The sequence below is a fragment of the Rissa tridactyla genome, chromosome Z (assembly GCF_028500815.1).
Source record: "Rissa tridactyla isolate bRisTri1 chromosome Z, bRisTri1.patW.cur.20221130, whole genome shotgun sequence".
Classification (NCBI taxonomy): Eukaryota; Metazoa; Chordata; class Aves; order Charadriiformes; family Laridae; genus Rissa; species Rissa tridactyla.
The window spans coordinates 67,675,750-67,697,817 of NC_071497.1; the positions used below are offsets into that span (position 1 = coordinate 67,675,750).

The 22,068-nt window shown below is 41.5% G+C and overlaps 1 protein-coding gene across 6 annotated transcripts in view; it reads left to right on the forward strand.

The window, feature by feature from the left end:
• Window positions 1–20,347, forward strand: part of SLC38A9 (solute carrier family 38 member 9) — a 67,084-nt gene extending 46,737 nt beyond the window's left edge. For 3 of the 6 annotated variants that reach the window (XM_054185307.1, XM_054185308.1, XM_054185309.1), the window contains one exon: window positions 624–20,344. In XM_054185307.1, the coding sequence (XP_054041282.1) occupies window positions 624–789 (166 nt within the window). In that variant the 3' untranslated portion in view covers window positions 790–20,344. Of the gene's footprint in view, window positions 1–623 lie in introns of all 6 variants that reach the window. The other 3 variants (XM_054185311.1, XM_054185312.1, XM_054185310.1) reach the window with 2 other exon arrangements.
• The last annotated feature ends 1,721 nt before the right edge of the window (window positions 20,348–22,068 follow it).

A 22,068-nucleotide genomic window follows, 5' to 3' on the forward strand; every position in this document is an offset into this window, starting at 1 on the left:
TGGTTAGAAAAAGAACAGTTAAGTGTTTCACTTACTGTGCTTACCTCCGTGTTAGCAGGAGAGCACGTTGATCATTTCGTGTCTGGAGAATGGTTTGCTAGGAGCTCATTAAATAAATCCAAATAAAAAAGTTGCAGATCGAGGAGCATTTCTATGCTTACATGCTTTAACATGTGCCCTCAGGTGGCTGGGGTGCAATGAGATGTGCAGTTCTGACAGTAAAGGATGCCTAGCAAAGGATGCACTGTCCAGTCTTTTTCTGTGGCATGTTGGCAAATCTCTTTAGATAATAGAAACATCAAATCAAAGATAGGAGCTGGTCCCCAGAAACGTCTGGGCATGTGACTGAACGGCCAGAGGCATGTCAGAGAGCAGGTACAGGGGAGCAGGGGGCTGAGCAGCACAGAGGAGGATAATTAAATGCCAGTGAAGGAGGTGATGGACAGCAAGGAACAGAAACTGATGTTTAGCAACTGCAGATAGTCATTGTTCAGCCAGGCTGTTCATTTGTTTGAGGGGGGGAAAATGACAACAAGAAATAAGAGTTAACACAAAGCATTCTTTTTTTTTTTTTCCCCTTTTTTTTCTTCTTTTCTTCTTCCCCTCTCCCTCCCTTTCCTCAGATACTCTGGAGCAACTTGTGGTCTGGCCTTTGTATTCGTGTATCCATCCCTCATCTACGTGATCTCCCAGCATCGTGCTGGGCAGCTGACGTGGCCAGCATTGATCATTCACATCTTTATAATCCTCCTTGGACTGGCTAATCTGATTGCACAATTCCTATTGTGAAAACTCCCCCTTCTCTCTGTGGCTGTCACAAGTGGTACTCTGATATTTGGCAACAGCCTTGAGCAACACTGTCACGCGTGAGAATGAACAGTCCTCAATATGATCTTCTTGAGAAAAGCTGCACCTTTGAAACAAATTCAAACCACATCTTTCAGGAGCTTGACAGAGAACCCATTTTGCTCCTCTAAAAACACAATTTTATGAGAAGTGAAAAAGTTCAGATTTGAGTAAGATAGTTCTTCTGGTTTTGTTGAACCTACATCAAAGATTAACAAAGTTCAGATATTTTGATTTTTTACAGCACACATCTCAAAACACACAACTTTCAGCCTCAGGCCGTGGAACTCCTCTCCAAAGGAACTGACCTTACCTTTATTAACAAACACGCTTTCACAATATTGTTCAATGACTGTTTGAAATGCTTTTTTGTTGCAGTTATTTCCCTGTTTTATTTGGAAAATGAAGAAATTATTGTCTTTTGTTTGGGTTTTTTTTTAGGTTAATTTATAGTCATTTGGGTCAAAATGCATTCTTAATTTTGAATATGCTATTAAATTGTTTTGGCAATATTTTTCCTCTAGGAAATTCCAACTAAGAGAAACAATAACCTCATGTCTCAGTGTTTTGTTCAGAACCAATATGTACACAAGTTATTTGTGATCTTACAATGAAAAAAGTCAGGAGGACAGAAAAAAATTAGAACAAGACAATTAAAATTAGAATTCCAGGCTTGACCTCACTTCAACTCTGTTAACTGGGCTATTATGTGTTGTGGAGTTGTCTTGTCAGGAGTTGCATGTGGTTTCGTGGATGCATGTTGGACACAAATGTTCATCACAGGCTCGCTCCCTCCCTTGTAGGGTCGGACTCTAGTGGTCTCTCACTACGCTTGGCCACTGCATTACTCTAGACATTTTAGATGTGAGCAGGGACACAAAGCTGGCACTCTTCAAAATTGTGGACTTAATGAACTAAGTTAAGTTTCAGATAATTCCAAACAGAAGCTGGAAGAATCTGGGAAGAGTTTTATTGTGTTTTTTTTTTTTTAACTTATTGTTTAGTAACTTAAGAGGGTTTACATGTGTAAGCACACAGACACCTTCCCTCACCTACTGTGAGTCCGAGTCTTAACCCAAAACATGCAGTAATTAAGTTGCCAGGCACTGGTGGAATGTCGTCTTTTGTGGTTGGAGAGGGAGTAAAAACTTCTCTTTGTACAGAATTTCAGTGCATTAAAATAATCAGTAAATGTAGAATAATTGAAAGAGGACTCTGAGCAATGCTAAATTCCAAAGTAAGTAAAAGAGGAAAAAAGTTGGGAGTGATGCAGTATTTGTGAATTAGGAGTTGAGTTGGGAAAAATAATTGCATTGCAGGGTAAGAGTTTGTGTTTTCATTAGAAAGACAATGAAAAGCATAACCTAGATAATCTACCATGCTTCTCTGGCAAATGATGCGAATTTTTGTAGTAATGAAATAAATCCATTTGTTTGAGTTAGGCTCTTCAAACTGTGTAAAGGACACTGACTTGCATAAGTGTTCGTTCATTTGTATGAAATACAGGATCATATGGATTTGGAATATTATCTGCAGGATAGAACAATTATTTCAGATTCTCACTTTTTTTCTTGTGAAACTTTTTGTGCCTTTAAATCAGAATTGGAGAATACATCCATCATCTGTTCTGTCTTAGAGAGAAGTATTTGCCCCATCCTGGTAATTTTCCCCATGTATACTCTTACCTTCCACTGCTTGGTTTCCTTATTCTCTAGGGCACATCTGTCCACCCTTTTCACCGCCTAACACTGAGCCTATCTTGCAGCGCGGACACCACTAGCACTGGCCAACGCACCTGCTTTTTTGGGACTGGGTCTGACTTCTCCCATAAAATACTACTTTGGATGTCTAAGTAGTCATCACTGCATGTAACTTGATGGCTGCATTCTCAGTGGTGTATTTGACCAGTTAAACCTGGCTTTTTGTTTTGTTTTGTTTTTACTTTCCAACAAACTTCCTCTTCCTTCTAACAAATTTTACAAATTTACAGTTCCACAACTTTAGCATGTTGCTAAACCCTCCACAGCTATTTTGATACAGAAGAGGAGTACTTGAACACCAAAAGGAAAGGACAAAAGATGCAGGCTGTCAAACATCATTGACTCATTCACATTAAGCTCTTGTGCTTACTTATTGTAGGTTCAGTGCTTAATTTAGGTGCAAACCCTGATGAGTGCAGGTACTTCAATTTTATTATGTCCTTCCATGTTCCATCTGGATATGATTCCATGAGTTAAATCCTTGTCGTTGAAGCAGATAGTAAAATGCCCACTGATTTTAGCAGAATTAAATTCCATTAGGATCTAGTAGTTCAACAGAAATTCCCAAGAAAGACAAAGTTCACGGTGAAGTGTCTTAATTACATCTTCTGTCTGTTTGTCTCCTTTCCAGTTGTGCAATGTAGAATGATCTGAGTTAATATTTAGAAGGAAATTATTCTGTACATTTCCAAAAGCCTGGTTTAGCTGTGGGTTACAGAGAGAGGTTCTTGCTGCACTGTGTGTTTTTACAGGCCTTTAACAGGCTTGTTTGGAATCATAAACTGATAAGTATTAAAGTGATACCACATATTTCATTGCACTACATTTTCTTATGAGAAAGTTTTATTCTACTGCATGCAGTTGAGATATTCACAAGTGTCAGAAGTAAGTTAGGAGTGTGTAAGTAGAGTGGCATTTTCAGGGGTTTCTTTCTTTGTCAACAGACAACATCCTGAGTTAAGTAGTATTTTAAAATGTAACAGCAACTTAAATGGTCTAAAAGACCAGAAGTAGATTGCAGAGTCTCTTTTCATGCAAGCACAAAATGTAGTTCTCCACAAATGCGCACTTCGTCTTGCTTGCTCATGCGACCTGCAGTAATAGCCAGCTAATTCCAATTCCTTATGGTCTCTGTTACAGCAAATCATCATGTGATTTAGCAGAGCAGAAAAAGTAATATATGGATCTAGTAGTATATTGTGAAATGTAATTTATTACCTTCTCATAGAAGAAAAATAATTTCTGCTGAAAATATTGAATTCTGCCTTTACATTTGAGCATTGCTGGAGTAAGCTGTGAGGTGAAATACTGTCAGCTCTGGGCATTGAGTAAGAGCCTAAAGTTTACTTCATAACAGTACCAGGCTCTTTGTTTGGCACCATCCCTACCTCATTGCAGTCTGAAAATCCATCCCTCTATATTATGTGGCAACTCTGTCACGCAGACTGGAGTTTCCGTTAAACTGGAGTTTTCGTTACAGGAGGCTCAAGCAGCTGTAGTCATCTGTGCTGATACCATCAAGCTAAAACCCAGATCTCAAGATACGCAAGGCGTTAACCCAGCATGACCTTTAGACATTGCCAAAGCGTCAGTAGCCAGGGAAATTCCCAGGAAGCTCCAAGAGCAGTTGTGGACATGCCTGCGTGGTGAAGTTGTGGATGTGTCTGTGGGTGATTACACACAGGCCGAGCACCAAGACTGAGGGATTAGTTTTTCCATGGGAGCTTTGTGATGATCAGAAACTGTACTTTCTAAGGACAAGGACAGATGATGGGGCTTTTATGTCTGCCTTCTGCCGTGAGGAGAGAAGAATTACCTTCTCCATATCTATGCTCGTGCTAACCTCATTGCCTTCTCTGTAATGGCCTAGCATCATGTGTTCCAGTTTCTTAATGTCCTTGTGGCCTAGATTCTTCCTTTCAGCTTCTAGCAGTCTTCAAAACGTCTCCTGTGCTTCTTAGCTCTCCGTTTCCCCTTGCTCTTTCAGTCACTCACAGCTGCATCCATTTCTACAAATCAGTTTTTCCTGTTCTGTCTGGTTTAATAACGTAGTGTTAATGTATTAAGTCCTTTAGCTCAAATGATATGCACAGTAAAAATGAACATTCAGGATTCAAAGGTATCATTTAAACAGAGGGGCTCAGGGAGGACATTTCATGTAACATTTCCTTTTTTCTTAAAAGTTCAGCCTTTCTAACTCCAGGTACAAACAATTTGTGAAGACACTGACGTTTGGTTCCAATGCTGAAGGCTTTGTCAGATTGACAGTTTGCCCGCCCAAGCTCCAGACTTCCCCCTCCTCCACCAAGTTCCTGCACAACAGCTGGCTTTTGATTACATGATCACGTAACTTTTTCCATAGGGTGTCATCTTGGGAGTGCGAAGGTTGCAAGAGCAATCACTTCCCTATCGCTGCTCAGACCTGGCATCTCCTAACTTTGAGTGATGGACTTTGGGCAGACGTTAATTAACATGCACAAGAATGTGCAGTTAGCCCTAAGGTTGCTTAAAACTCCTTCGTGGACAGTGTCTGTGAATGTCCCTGCAGCGGAAAGCTGGGAGGCAGCGACAGTGTCACTGAATGCTGGAGCTGCTGTGGGAGGGAGGAGAGACTTCCCGGAACAGCCGAGACAGTCGAGTCTTTGATACAGTCAGCCCTCTGGGAAGGCCCAGGGACTCTGGTGTACGTACAGCCAGACCGATGCTGCGATGGCCGTGTTCTGCCACAAAGTGATGGTAAGGGAGGTGAGAGATATGGTAGCCTCTGGAAAGCATATCTTTTATTTTCAGGATGTTTTGCTCCAGAGGACAGCTGCACTGAACATCTGTCAAGGTTGTAATGGATATGAAGGCACCCGAGGAAGAATAATAATGGGAAAAGGATTAGTGCCTGGTAATAGCTGGCACCAGCTGTACCAGCAAAACAGTGTCTCTCTCACCTTCAGTCAGAAGCAGAAATTCATTTCCATGGGCCGTTCATTAAATCTGGGGGCTGTCTTCAGCAGTGAAAAAGCTACTTTAGGAGAACTCCTGGAAACTTCCTAATAGGAAGTAAAATATCAATGATATGCAAAGCACTGATATATTTCTTATAGCTCATTGTACCATGCACGATGGCGGAGTACAGTATAAGCTTTTCCCTCTGAATTGGTATTCTGTGAGGTTGGAGTCATGATCAGCATATTTTATTTCTTCTGCAGTTGAGAATACCATTAAAGTTCTCTTGGAAAGTAACAGTACTCAACTTGCCAAATCTACTTCTCACTCCTGCAATTTTGATGGTGGAACCGGTGCTACATAACTGTTTCTCTGTGGTTTGTATTTCCAAACACTAAGTGATCTGACCAGGGCAGGAAGAGTCTCTTTCTTTTTTTTCAAATTTACCTAATTATGGTTTTTCCCATATACCTCCTTTTTGTAATACTGAAGTGGATTAAACGGTCCAGATGAAAAATGTGGCTTTATAGAAAACATTTTTTGGTCCTTTCTTAGTATGTTTATATTGCAGCTTGTCTAAAGCTCATTGAATTATTTCCAATAGCCCAAAGACTGTTTAAAAACTGCTGTCCATGTGTTTCTTTTCATCGTTGTTTGAATGGTCTTTTTTCAATTCCATGGACCTTGTTCACTTCTGACATTTCATTAAACTGTTAGAGGAAGTTGAGATTAGTCAGGTCATTTCAAATCAACACAGCAAAGTCATTCAGCTGCAATATGAGGGGAGGAGAAATGCCTACACATTGAGTTCCAGGCTGGATACTAAATGCCACACCAAACAGAGACATTGTCCCCACTGCCCAGCTGGCTTCATCTCTTAGACCAAAAGGAGATTGTGTTACGAAATTACCACAGGGCATTCAAATTACAGGCCGGTTATGGGAGGGGAGGCTGTTTTGCACTGAAGCTAGTTTTTTTATTTATCTCCTCAGTGAATATCTATTTTTTTGCATACAGATGTGTAGTAAGAGCCCAGGTTGGGATACCAAGTTAGTATAAGCAAACTCAGGGACATCCCTTCACCTTGCAGCCTAGGCGTTCAAGGGGTCTGGGCTGGTACAGGGTGACAGAGGCAGTGAAGATGATTCTTGCTGATGCTTTGTGCTGGCTTTGGAGGCTTGGGATTTGGTGAGCTCATGTTCACTCTTCTCCTATAGGAGCGCAACACTCTACTAAGGGAAGGCTGAATCCCACCTATCCTGTCTGCAGTCCTTCGGCTTGAGAGGGAGGATTTGCTTAACTAAAGTCCTCTGTTGTGGAAATACAGCTGCTATTTAGGGTGCAGCCAGATTGATAACAATGGGCAAAAGATCATATCCTGCCTCTGCGAAAGGTACCATGAGCAGTTTACTCTTGCTGTGGAAACTGCTGTTGTCTTCCTGAGACTGAGATTTTTTTCAGCCTTTGAAATGACTTCATGTTTCTTTATGGTGCCACCAACTCTAACTATTTTTACAGTGGTGGTTCAGGTTTAAGTGTTATCTTGTCTCTGCTCTTGATACGTCATACACCAAAGAAGTGAGATGTTAGGGGTAACCTCTGATAGCCAAACTCCAGCTAGTTGTGATTTCTTCTCTGAATAATTAGTTGTGACATTGAAGGTGTAACAAAATTTGCTATTCTTAATGCTGGGGGATGAGGTGGGGTTGCATTTTTTTTTTAAACCAACCGAAGTCTGGCCTAAAACAGTATTGGTTTATGAAAGCAGTGACTTGCAACTGTATATACTGTTCCTGCTCCTACTTCAACAGAAGAAAACAAATTTAGTTAAAGAAAAGCAGAAGACAGTCTTTGCACTCTGAGTGCCGCTGTTTATACCACAGACGGCACTTATTTTCTGCAGGCAGACAGCTGACCCATCATAGCAATTGCAATAAATGATGGGCTAGAGCTCCTCCAGACAAAAATTCCTACCTGAAGGTGCACAGTTTTTCATTCCTATCATGTCTGGTTTTGTAGATAACTCAGATGCCCCAATGAGCCCCTTTCAGACAGGTTTGTTCACCTGATTTGCACCTTGGTAATAAATTGCCATTTAATGGCATCAAAGCAGCATGTATGCGACCAGAGGCTCCCACACCTTCCCTGGGAGCTTATGAGACTGTCCCAGTTCTTTCCACAGTGAAATCTGCCCTCAATCCCTATCCGCACTGGAATGTCTATACTTAACCTCCGCGGCCAAACTGCAAGTAAACTTCAACCATTGGGTAAACTTGTTAAAAACCTGGCTTCTATGGTTTTATTGTGAGCACACCGCACCGTTTTCTTTAGCACATGACTGAGTCTTTTACCTTCATCCCATGTGTTTATATAGGGAAAATCAGGCCATTGGAGGGCAGAATGTTTTAACGTTGCATATGCTTCCCAGAGCACCCTGACTAAAGTGGGTCTCTTAAAAATTAATCTGATAAAGTAATCTTCTGTGTTGAGTAAGAGATAGAAACACATCAAACCCGCTTTATCCAGTATGTGAAGTGTCCGGAAAATATTCACTGAAAAGTAAGATTCATAAGAAATACAACTACAAAAAGAGAGGCTTTAAAAGTCATCAAAATGCACATAAACAAAATTTTCTGGCAAGAGTAGCCTAGACCTCTGGCTTACTTGGGACAGCTGCCATCAATAGGAATCTTTTGCTTTGCTTTCAATGGGCACTGAGTCAGGCCTTGCAGAAATTGCTCTTGAAAAGATTTTGGCAGTTAGGGGAAGATTCCATCAGAAACAGTGGGCCCAGGCTTTCCACGCAAGAAGCTGGGTATGCTTCAGCAGCTGTTGTTCAGGTGCAGTTGGACCTGCATCACCATTTACATGCTATATTGTTGAGTGTGATATAACAGATTTACCTTTAAAAAAATTCACTGAAAAGGTGAGTACCAAAGTAAAACAGAGAATATGTGGAAAGCACAATCTGATTTTTTTAACTTTTTTTTTTTGGTGCAGTGTTAACTCATACAGGAAAAAACAGAGTACTTTTGAAGTACCCTTAGCTGGCTACTTCATCCCAGGGTGGATCTTGCTTTTTCTTTGACTCCCTGGGCAAAAATTTACGAGCACTCTGGTGTTTCTGTGTAGTTGCATTGTTGCTCCCCTCTGTACTTGTTCTTTGCCTGTTAGTTATTTGTCAGCAGCATTTCTCTGTGGAGTATTTTATAGCACTTGAACCACACGGAAAGTATGCACCAAGCTGAACCCGCTAAATTTGGTGAATAATCCGTTGTGTGTAGATGCTGTCATGTATTTCTGGGGAAGAAAAAACACTAAGGGCACTCTGTCCTCTTCAAAAACACTTGTAAGGAATGGTCCCAGAGCTTTAAAAGATCCTCCCTTTTCTAAGTGCTGTGTGAATTTCCATGCAGTTCACTACTTTCATTACTTACTAGAGCCACAAACCTCAAGCTAGCAGACAGCTGGAGAGGAGATGTGAACTTTTTTGACCATGTTTATTTTAAAATGTTAAGCCGAAGTATATATAAAGTCATGGAAGACTCGGAACTCAGCTTTCTGCCCCGTGCTTCTCCATCAGCACCACTACTTGTCCGTTGCATCGCACTACTTTTTTAGAGCAACTAATCCAGTTTTGCTTGACCTAACTACCAGCCGTCCCTGTTCTGGCACTCCCAATGAGTTCTTCTTCAGCAAATGAATAAATAGTTGCATAGCCCATCGGGTACCTCTGCAGAGTCACTGACCTGTGCAATTCTGAGGATCTAGAGGCCTAAGCACTCACATTCTGGTGCTGACCTGTTTAGAGAGGCCACCACTAGGTATGCCTGACACACAAGGAATGTGTGTCTGTCTGCAGTTTCTTGAATACCTGAAGTACACATTGCACCCTTTTGTCATGAAGTTTGCCCATGCTGGTCTGTGATCAGTTGCATCATGCAGCCACCTTGATATCCAGTCTACCCAGAGGATGAGTGTGTGACAGCAGTCAACTTGATCGCCTGGCACTCGGGAACAATAAGATGTCATGGTTCTAGCTCTAAGGATTTTGATCTCCTGTTATGTATTAGCCGTGATGGCCTGAGTGAGTTCAGGAGGTGTGTTTCCCACTGGCAGTAAAAAGGAGGAAGCAGTCACGGATGGGCTGGTATAATACAGGTAACACCTAGCCGCAGCTGCTCCAGGCTATATCCAGTTTCCAGCCATCCATACCTGAGGGGGGTGCCCTCCAGCTGGCAAATACATCATCACTGTTAAACTTGGTATAACACTGTGGACTGCTTTGCTGTTCTTCCTTCAGGAACTTTCAAAGGGGATAAAATGATGCCTTATTGAGCACACTAAAGCTGTAGAAGAAATAATAAGGAAACTAATAAAAAAATGGCATGCAGTGGCAAAAGCTACCTCAGGACATGTGCAGCTCCACCCAGAAACCTAGAGATGCAGAGACAGAGGAAGGTATTGTGTCATTGTTTCCATCTTCTTACCACTCACAAGAGTATTAGTAAAGTACTCTCAAACTTCACCAATCTCTCACTTTGTCCAGATATTCAAAAGCAGTCAGACAGATATCCCAAAGTGCTATGCAATCCCATGGAGCCAAGTTAGAACTATAAAGCTCTAAGTGAATGACCTCAGCACAGGAGAACTGAATTTCTTCAAAAATTGTGCAAGTTGGGCAGTCGAACACGTGAATCCATCCCACACTGTGCTTGTGTAGTGCTGCAAAAGCCTATGCAGTCTCTTAACGTTCCATATTAGACTATAAACCTTATGAGACAAATGGAGTATGTTACTTACAAAGCTGTAGGCAATATGATATGACGAGTCATTCTTCTTAATAAATTATTTCTATGCTTTTAAAGGTTTAGGTCCTCAACAATATATAGTTTTGTTTGCTAATATTAAATGAATCCTTCTTGGAGGAGATAGATTCTGTTGCCTGTCTCTCCTGACAACTCTTAAGGCCAACATAGCATTAAATAAACTGAAACAATCTGAACTTTGTAGACATTTCCTTCTGTGAAACAACTATTATAGAAATAGCATTTAAGAGTGTGTCTTTTTTTGCCTTGAAGAGTTTTGGAGTAGTCCTCCTTTTTCAGTTTCAAGATGACCAAATAGTTCCAGTAATTTCTGATCTCCCTGCCAGCTTATTATTAGTGCAACTGGCTACAAACCAGCTGACTGATGTCAGTCTCATAATAAAGAATGACAAAGCTACATAAGGGTCCCATGAGAAACTGAAGAAGGAGGATCAAACACAATTGTAAATCTGTGCAAGAGACTACAAGGTCTCTGGCAAAAGTTTACTGCTTTTTATAGCACTACTTATTCAACAGGTTTTCTTTCTTTTCTCTTCCTTTCCTGGGTGTGTGCATGTTCCATTGTTCTCTGTTTTGTTGTTTGGTTGTATGGATTTTTTTAATATGTCATGTAATGGAGTACATGAATATTCTTATTTAATGTGAGTGCATAACTCTTTATTTAATATGATTCATGAATATATCCCACAAGGTAGAGCATCCCTAATTATTTGCTGTGTTGCCAACTGCAATCTTAGGTTTGCATCTTGCAGTTATGTAAATGAATCATAATTGTGAGGAAAAGCCATGTTTTCCAAGGCTGCAGCAGCAATTTTTTCCAGCTATTGTGTGCACAGGAATGTGGCTGCACACACCCAGAGATCTCCAGGCATCAGTAAAGCTTATGGATCCTGTCAGCTGCAGAACCAGAAATTGTTACTATAAAAGCCACCCATGTCCTTCCCTCATCTTTCAGTAGGTCTGTTCTCGACTAAGCCTTGTCTGATTTTGCAACTACATTAAGAGTGGTGGTGTAGAATGGTCTTTGCAAAAAAACCCAGACAATTGCCAGAAGTCTGTCTGGGTTATTTGAGACAGAACTAAGATTATAATCTGGTTCTCCTGGACTTTTTAGCAGTAGGTTAAAAGAGATACCAGATTTAGGTTGCTCTCATTACTGTATCTAATTTTTACTGCCCTGCCATTCAGGATAGGTTCTTGGAGGGAGAGTTATATCCCCAAGAGTAAGGTTTGTGGAACCCATCATTGCTAAAAAATGAATTGTGATTTAACCAGCAAGAATGCTGTAGAGCCTTAAGGAAATGCTGTAGGGAATTATTCACCTCAGTCTGAGCTGCAGGGACATGGCATGTCACTCTTCTCATTATAGCCAAGAAAAGCTGTTGAGTTTTCCATATTTACATCTAGTTCATTCAGGGCTAAAGCTGCACTTATCTGAGCTGTCCCTGAGATCCGGTACAACGTACACTGCAAATCAGTACATGTCCACAAAGACATCTGGACTTCTGCATTCAAAAAAAGTGTTTTGAAGAAAATTTGAGTCTCAACAACTGTTTTCATCTCCTTCTCCGCTGCCTGAACTGTATCTTTATTGTCATCTGTGCTACTCTGCTGGTGATAAAAAGTTTCCAACCTTCAGGCGATATGAATATGTAAAGCATTCCAGCAGATTCAAATACCATCTTGCCTCAGTGCAAATCTACAAAGGTGGTTTTCCAGCACACATTAGGCAACACCTAACCTTTGAGAAATTCACTCTATTTCAGCAGACAAGTACTGTGCTCTGGGGAAAATTCAAACTTCACTCCTTCAAGCCAGACTATCAGTTCAATTAAATTGCCTTTAGGATACAATTTCTTATTTCCAGATGGTGTGAAACAGTCATATTTGCAGAGGGCAAAAGTTTTACTAGGAAGACACATAGAGCCTCACGATGTCTTTTGTTCAAGGAAACCACCAGTACATTAAACAGAAAGAAAAAAAAAAAAAACAATGAAGGAAAGAGGCTTTTCCTATGCTTTCTTCATATTTGTGATGGCATCTAATGGTTAGAGAAGGCCCCAAATTTTTGATTGCAGTCTGTTTCTTACTTTTTGCAGTTTCAACAGATTTGGATATGATAATTTCAGTCCAAGCTCAGTGCTGCTATTTCTTTATTATTACCCTTTCATTTAGTTCATTTACAAGCTGCAATAAGCATCTACATAGACTGGTCAAGATTTCCCAAAGGCTGAAGTGCCTCTCTTTAGCAGTAAGACCCAGGAAAGAAGAAAGAGGGGAACTGAGAGAAATCCCCATGGAGGATTACTCCAGGGCTTGTGGAGTAGACAAGTTATCTCGCGCCCTGGCATCAGTGAATCCCTTCATGTCTGTATGGGTAAGGCCAGTACGTGTCATTCTCTCCACTTTACCTTCCTCCTCACCTCTCCCCATGGTTTCCTGTGCCTCTAAGAGCTTGCAAACACACTGTGCAAGGACGATCCACAGGAAAGGTCATGTAGCATCAACACATAATGTCATTGCATTAGGTACTGAAAGAAAGGGAAAACATGTATAGAATAATGCTCCCTTCCATCTTCCTGATCTCTTTCTGTAATTTAAGAGTCCAGGCCCCAGAGCTAAATGATAATCCAGCTGAAAATCATTGTAACCAACTGGAAGGTCACAGAAGTGTAGAAGGTAAATGCCAATCTTTATACATTGTCATCCAGTCAGAGATGAATTAGACTCTGCCATCTGCAAGAGGACACTGATGTCTACAAGGAATTGGGGCATTTATTTTACATCTGTTTGTAACGACAGAAGCTCCAGCAGCACAGTGGTCGCCTAACTCTGAATTGGGGCAGAGGTTCAATACTGACTCAGAGGGAAGCGTGCCAGCAGCACCACTGAATGTGCATTACATATAATACAGCAGGAAATTTGGACAGCAACTTGTTGTAACACTGTTTTGGAAATGCATGAGTCACTGTGTTTCTGGAATCTGAACCTTTCTCAGCATGTTTTCATGCTAGATACCGTGTCATGTTGTTTGAGAAAGACTGAAGGACTCTGATGAGTTAGTTTATCTGGGATCTTCATACTGGAATACTCTAATCCATCTTTGTCGATCTTTCGTCCTGTTTCCAAAAAAACAGAATGCAATCCACTGTTTTCTTCCATTGTGAAATATTATTTAAAACACTTGTAATTGATACTAATCTCCTCCTTTATTAGAGCAATCCACTGAGCCTTTCACCTCAGCTATTGCACTCACTGACTTCTCTGATGCTTTCAGATGAGTCTGCCCCACTTCTTACTCCTTCACTCCTCACATACAGTACCTGTTCACCCTTCTATTTCAAAAGGTTTCTTGCAAGACTAAACACTAACAACACTGATAAAATCACATATGCGCTCCGCATGCCAGGGGATGCCTCTGCATTTCCTTTGCTTCCTTTCTCCTCTTCTCCCGCTGACAGTTGTCTCTGTCTCCAGAGCTGCACCCCTGTCTCTGCAGGCTTAGGAGCCAGGTACCACTCTGAACGGCACGCATGGCAGAAGGTCCCTCCCTCTAACACGTGTCATAATTTGTCTACAATGCCTTGGCTTTTTTTCTACTTCTTACACTAAAATCTAGTGCTGAACCGAATTACGATTAAAATAGTTTTATTTAATCTGATAAATACAGGTATGCATGCCTGCGTGCACACACGTGCGCACGCACACACTTTTTTATGAGACATTAAAATACAGGTGTATTCCAAATTATCAAAGTGCAAGAAAAATCAACAAGATGATTGTGCTAGGAGCATGCTGCAGAGGAAAGGGAAGCATCTTGCAAACAGTCGCATGTGTTGGATTGAGCATTCAAGCAAACAAGTCTCATCAAAGATGAGTTAAGATTAAAGAAGTGCACTTAGGAAGGGTCAGGGCTGAAGACAGCTCTGTGACAGTGTCTATCCTGAGTCTGATTCACAAAGTCTTCAATGTCCAACAGGCTTTTTAGATATCGGCGCTTGGGTGTATTCACAATGTCTGTGACCCAGCCCTGCAGGCACCTGCAGTCATCCCTGGAGTCACAAGAGTGCTGAGAGCCTACCTCACACATAAGAGCAAGGGGGATGCAAAAAAATGGGATTCTCCAGTCTTTGTCACATGCTCATCCTGGTCAAGCAGGAATAGCCAGAGCATGGCTAACCATTCCTTGAAACACAGCCAGGAAGCAGACAGGTTACGTCCTGCCCATGTACGGCAGTAAGTGCACTCGGCTGGGAGATGGGAGATTTGGGAAGCTGAGTTCCCCCTTTTTTCCACAACACATGCGGAGCAGACTTACAGCAAAAGCTACAATCTCTCTGAGGTCTTCCTCGTCACCAGCCTTGCAGAACCATTCCTCTCACTTGTCTTTAGATGTGATAAAATGAAGCGGGTTCTCTACCAGATGGAGTTGATGTCTGATTTTTAAACAGGTGTGGGGTTTTTTTTTCATTTTATAAAACTAGTTCATTTTTTAAAAAACAAGCATAGTGCAAACGACTTGATAGAAAACAAACCATACTGTGGACATGTTTAGCAGATGTAATATTAAAATTGCATTGCATCACACACGTCACTTTTTAACAGGGTTGAACACATTTAATAGACCTGCCTTTACCTGCCTGTACCATGTCCCCTCCCACTTCTGCATATAGCTTTCCTCTTAGCTTTTATTCTAGAAGCAGAGAAACACAGTGGTGAAATGCCACTCAGAATTTATGTCACCTGTATTGATTCATAGTTAAAACATTTTTTTAAGACTGCAGGTAACTGGGCAATAAAAACCATTTATTAGCTACCCAGAGCTAACCTGGGTAGCTCTGCCAACCTGCCATGGCTGCTCCAATATAAGTTAATTTATCACACGCTTCATGAGTTCTTAAGCAAAACAAACTCGGGTTCATGATAAATGACTGCAGCACATATGCTCTGCCAGCTGCTGAGTCTGGGATGGGATACTCCCCAGTTGCCTATTTTTAGCAACTGCATGGCCTTTAATGCCCCTTAATTGCTTTAGTCGTACGAGGTACGTACACAGTGAGCAGATTTTGCCCAATTGATTTGTGCAAGGATTCTATGGTGAGGCTGCTCTGCTCTTGCGTTTGTTTCCAGAAAACCAATACTGCACAAGACAGCTGCCACGCTGGATTTTTATACTTGCATCATTTGTGTGTGTTCTGTAAGATGCTGTTTGTAGAAGGAACCATCCCAGCTGTTTATTGCTGATATTGATGCACTGGTACCTTAATGGATGGTTTTCCATCTGAAATCTAGCACCTGTGCTCATCCTAAGTGTGGCTGAGCAAAAACTCCTATCCAAGCCTAATAATAGATTATTATTTATGAATTTTATAATAACAATAATAATAATAGCATTAGACAAAGGAACAAACTAAATCTGTACCCTGAATCTATAGCCATGACAGTAGTATCTGAGTCGCATGTCATTTCTGTGATGTTTATCTTCACACTACCTACCTGCAGTACCGCAGTGCGGTCTTCTCCACCTGGCAGAAGGGAACGAGCAGGGCACAAGGCGTGCTCATGTTAGCTCATGGCTTGCATTCCCATTCAGGCCCGGGCTCCTTGGAAGCCCATACCACCTGTTTGTTGACTCACACTCTGACGTAAGCCCATATGTGTGCACCAGGAAAGGAAACTCAACAGCACTGCAAATGCCTTTTGTGCCTGAAAACAAACCCGTCCCTCCCAGACACCACCACTTAACCCTATGGCATTGCACATGCAAGTCCTCACTCCTTTGACGTGACTAAAAAAACACAGACCTAGCTGGAGGGATGTAGCTATTCAACCAGGGCTCCCTGAAAATCTGGAAACCTTAATAACTACGCTCTTCTTCCTCACTCATGGCTAATACAAAGCGTAGCAAAGATCAGCATTATGTTATCCACTAGTCTTGTATTGGGAGGGTGATAATTTGGGGGCACCATCCCAAGTTTTCTTTTTTTCACAACATCTGTAGGTATGAATTTCTTCAGTATGTTTGTGTTCTCTTCTGAACGCTTTCAAAGGCTGAAAAGTTAAAATAACATAGAGTGGTTTAGTGCAGCGCACCACACATTGTTTCTATCATGTGAGAATTGCTTAACTGCGGTACACTTCAGCAGCACAATTTATTACAAACCTTGGAAGTCATTTCAGGAGCCCAAGGACCTCATGGACCTTGGACCAAGTTTCAGCAAACTGCTCAGATGTGCGCTCACTAGGCAGATGTCTGGAAACATGTGTTCTTACACATTTATCTGCTAATGCAAACGTCCCAGTGCAAGCATTAACACTCAAGAGCATTATGTGGATTTTAAACAATCCCTGGAAGAGTTGGGTCCCATAAAAGTTATTCTGACAGATATAATCCTTCTCCTCTCCTCTGCCAAGTGCTTGCTCTGACTACAGGAGCCAGAGCACATCAAGCGAGACTCCTGCCTGCTTCCACTGCTTCTGGTGCTCCAGACACTACAACATCCCTGCCCAGTGCTGACTTCACTCTTATTTTTATTGTTAATATTCTACTTGGGAAAGAGGCAGTAATGTGGAAGGGAAAGATAAAAGAGGAGATAAGAGGATATTTTTATGCTTTCATCCACACAGATGACTCAGATGGGACAGGTTTATTCCTCATCTCTCTCTTGGCATTAATGCCTCAAGGAAAACAGCAGCAAAATTAAGGCTTTTTTTGCTTTTGCTGCTGTGGAAAATAATACTTTCTTTCTTTCACCCTGCTCTGTGAGGTGTTTGAGGCAATGGCTGTGACTGTGTGCCACACATAGCACAATTGGCTTCAATCTTACTGGGGCCTCTCAGTATTAGTGTAATAAAAGTAAATACCAAGTGGTCAGGGCTTAATTATAATCTGGACGTTCTGTACTATGGCAATAGATTACAGGAGCCACTGAATTGTACCTTAAGGCGCTGAATCTCCTGTTGGCATGAGGGTCAATCCATGTAAAGGGACAAGACAGCAAAGTGATATCCCACATTTCCTGCTCAGCTGTAGGATGCAAACTAAGAGGAAGTGATTTCAGTAACTGAACGCTCTGTATGTTGGAGCAGCTCCAGCTGTGGCTTCTCATGTTCAACTCTGATGACTATTTCAAGGAATCAAGTACTATTTTATAGAAGATGGAGAGACGAAAGCTTTCATTAGATAGACAATGATTGTATTAAGACCCAAATACTCACATAATACTTTGAAGAGAAATTCTAAATAATTAATGCTGCAATTATCTGTTGATTTATTCTCCTCCACCCTTAATTTTGTTTTGAGCAGGAACTGACCCTGATCATGCTCTGTGAAGAATAATTCAGAGATGCAAGACATAAATGTGCTCCACAATCAATACTGACGTGGGTTTCATTTTGCCTTACTTGATTCTGCCAGCTTGAGGGTTTTGGTGACATTTTGCCTATTGTTATTTCACTTTCAAAGCCCCCTCATAATTTATTTTTGTAGTTGCAATTATTTGTATGCTAGGCTATTGTAACTACATTATGTCAGTGCAGGGAGATGTGTCCAAGGTTGAATTTTATCCAATGTATTTATAATGTCTTAAGAAAACAACAACGACAAAGTGATGTGAACTTGTGAATAAATTCCTTTGGGTTTGTGGCACTGTGGCACTGGAAAAAAAAACAACTGAATTTGTGGAGCTCAAACAAAAGCAACATTGACAACAGTAAGCTCAGCCTTAGCTTCAGAGTGTAGTTATGGATGAATATGATTTACGAGTGTTAAAGTAACATCTGGAGACTCAACTCACTGTTTTAGGAAATGTACATGGTAAGGGACCATTGCTGTTCTGAAGACTTTTGAACATAAATGATCAGAACATGTGGAACTGAAGGGACAGCAGTCAGGCAGTTCATCTACCTAGCAGGAGCATAAGAATTGGGTGTCGTGGTTTTGGCCAGATTGGCCAATCAGAACGACAGATGGCCCTCCCCCCCCTCTCCTCAGAGAGGAGAGGAAGAGATAAGCAGATTTACGAGTTTAGAAAAAGAACTAAACTACTTTAATGAAAATAATAACAAATAAGGAAATAGTAAATAATAATAGAATAATAAAAATTAAAGAAAAAAGTATACAATATATACAAAACCATATCCAGCTCCCAGAATGATGATCACATCACCAGCAGGCACAGGGAAAGTCCCAGACTGGAGTCAGCGACGGACAGGAGCTGAATTCCAGATCTGGAGCCAGGGGTGCTCGGATTGGGATTAAAGGCAAGATGAACAGACAGGGTCCTCCTCAGACATCAGCCATTGAAGAGAGACTTGACCTTTTGATCCCTCAGCTTTTATACTGAGCGTGATGCACACGGGGTGGAATACCCTGTTGGTCAGTTTTAGGTCACCTGTCCTGTCCGCTCCTCCCTACAGGTGTGACCCCTCTACGCTTCTCTGCTTCCGACCCTCTGAAGGGGCAAATAACGAAGTGAGCTGACCTTGGTTATTATAGCAACAAGTCTAAGCAAGAGCCTCTGTGCATACCATTCCTTGGTATAATCAGGTCTTATCACTCTGAGGGTGAACAGTTTCTGAACAATATGCTGTTAATTTCAGAGTTTAGTCAGTTAGAAGAGGCCCGGCTAAAAAGCAAAATTACAAATCAGAAAATGGGCTCTGTTTTACCTCAAACCAGGACATTGGGCCAGGAAAAAACCCTCAGATCTACTTCTCTCTGGGCATCTCTGCTGCTGTCTGCTCCTGTGCTGTAGTTCTAACAGTACTTCTACTGGTATCCAGGCCATCCTGAACTGGAACACAACTGGGAGCTGCTGCCTTGCAATGGTTTCAGTGCAGATTGCTTAAAGCACAGAGCGTCAGGGGTGGGGGTGCTGCAAGGGCAAGCAGCAGGAGCAGACATCTCAGCTGCTGCGCTCTGGATGGATCAGCCAGTGAAGCACGTGGAGGTGAACCTGGGAGAGGGGCAATGACACACATTTTCCTTCAAGCTTATCTTCTGTCTGTTGAAGTGAATATGTGGATATCCAAACGTATACAGAACCAGGCATGGGAGGCCGAGTTGCTGCGTTAGGTGAGTGATGTGTGAAAACTGGGCGCCTTTGGTACCTCATTAGCAAACACTTCACTCTGCAACTGGTTTACCCTGTTGAAGTTCATCTCTTGAGATTCCCACTGCTGCCAGAGTTACCTCTGTTTTGCTAGCTGGCTTGACTGGAAAGCATGACCAAGGGAAGAAGAGAAAGAGGAAATCAGAAGCCAGAGGGAGGACACAAATCCTGCAGCCCCTAAATCACTCCAAGTTGCAGTAATCATAAGACTTTTTTAATAGAAGTTTCACTCAGTCATGAACATTTTGTGAGTGCCCTTGAGACATTCTTTCAGAATCTATTATTGCTTCAGAGCAATATCCGTAATTGAAACAAATAATAAAATCCAATAAAGTGCAAACTGGGACAGTTTCTTAGCCTTAAGGCCAACTGGTAGAGCACGGCTGATGGCCACACAGCTGCATTTTCTTCCTGTCAAAATAGCATGGCTGCATGCAAAATTGCCATGGGGAATGCTCCCTGGCCTGTGCTAGTTAGTGCTGAACAACACCATTTGTGAGCTGACACATAAGTAGTACGAACGATCATGTGCAGTACCTGTTTTGTGCATGCTGGGCCCACTTAATTTACCTTGTGTAGAGGTAGCCTGAAGTGTCTTCTAGAATATACTGTATGATACATGCTATTAAATATATATAGACAAACTTGAGTTTTAATGCATTTTCATTCATTACATGGACATGAATATTAAATTTATGTTATTATGCTGTCTGGTGATGTCTGCTTGATTGTTTATTTCTGTGATTTATCTTTAGAAATAACCCATCTTTTCTACTAGAACAGGTCCTGTTACTCTTGCAGAGTTGCTGTTGTGACTTTGACATAAAACTGGGGGAGCAGAACCCTTCATGGATCTGAACTTTCCCAGGAACAAAGAAGTGGAGCACCATAGGTGACAATCTCAAGTCAGCCTAACAGCAGGAGGTTTTTGGTGAATAAACACAGTTCAATAGACGTGGGGGTGAAGTACGCATACAAATATCAACTGTATTTAAAGGGAAAAAAATTAAAGGGAAGAAGACAGGAAACTCCTCATGCTTTGTTTATTAGAAATAGAAATGTTATTATTGCTTACTGCTCGCTTATTAAAACCCAAACAAACATGAGACATAGGAGCAAAAGAAAGAAAACAACCAAATGGCCAGACCAAACAAAAGAATAGACATAAGGCTAAGATATTTTGGTGGAATCTAAATTCTGCTTCCTGAAATATTCTGTGCAAGGGGTGTCAACTGACTTCAGAGGTCCAGGTCTCAACAGAGAGACCTACATGTAGACCTGTCCTATAGGTAGCATCACATGTCATTTTGTAAGGGACAAATTCTGTGCCCTGGAGAAATGATGTAAGAGAAATTCAGGAGGGTCATTTTGCAGACTTTTCTCCTTGGTCCTCTTCTGTAGGTCTTACTGTGTACATGGGGTTTTGGCAGATAAATTCTAAATAACCACAGAAGTGTTGCAGAGTCTGAATCTGACAGAACATTACAAACAAGTCTGGACTATTTAATCTCTGCTAACTATTATTTATGTATTGTACAGTGTTACGCTATGGCCATCAACTATGACTTTGAACGTGCAAAGACCTGATTCAGATCAAGTGCTTCCAGCCCAATACCGTGCAACAGTGCCCAGCAGCACAGGCTTAGGGGGAGTTTAAGAAGCAGGCCCTGTGGAATAACTCTTCCCCAGCAGACCTTTCTAAATCAGCAGTTCTGATATTTCTTAAACTAACAGGATCCACTGTTTAACAGTGGACCTGTCCTCTATGAATTTACCTGGTGCCCCTTGGTTCCTTTCTAATTTTGCATGCCATAGCACCCTGAGGGAGTAAATTCCACAACATTCTCGTGTAAAGAAGGAGCCCTGTTGTCTCACGCCTTGTATAGGTTCTCCCTAGTTCTTATCTGATACAAAGTAGTGAATACTTGTTACACCTTGTTACCATCTTCTCCGCACCTTTCCTTATTTTATAGATCTGTACTTCACAAAGAATTTTCCTTTCCCATCACTCTCTTTCCATGTTGAAAAATCCTGTTCTACTTCTGTTTCTCTTGCATTGAAGCTGTTGTATACCAGTTCTAAAAATCCTTTTTGCCTGCCTTTGAATTTTCGCTGCTTCTGCTTATCCATTTTGATGTGGGGTTGCCGGCATTCAGGGATGTGTCATAACGATACTTGATGGGTTACTCTGATGTCTTCCCTGACAGCATTCCCAGCACTCTGGTGGCATCCCTCAGAGGATGGCTTCCCAGAACTATCCACCGTGACCCCTCATCCCTTTCCTGAGTGGTAACAGCTCATTCAGAGCCATTGACTCCTACCCCAGATCAAGCTACAGAGAAACAAGCCTGGGAAAGTCCCATCATTTACTAAAGCTGCTGATCTATATGAATGCTAATTGCAGTTAAGAGTCCTGTTGGGCCAGTACTAATTAATTATCATACAAGTACCACTACAGACTGATGATAAACTTCCTGAGAGTTTAGTCCTAGTACACACACAACTTTTAAGGAGGATGGGCAAAACACTGAAGATCAGGATTTCTAGACTTGAAAGAAAACAAAGACTTGAACAGGGCTTTAG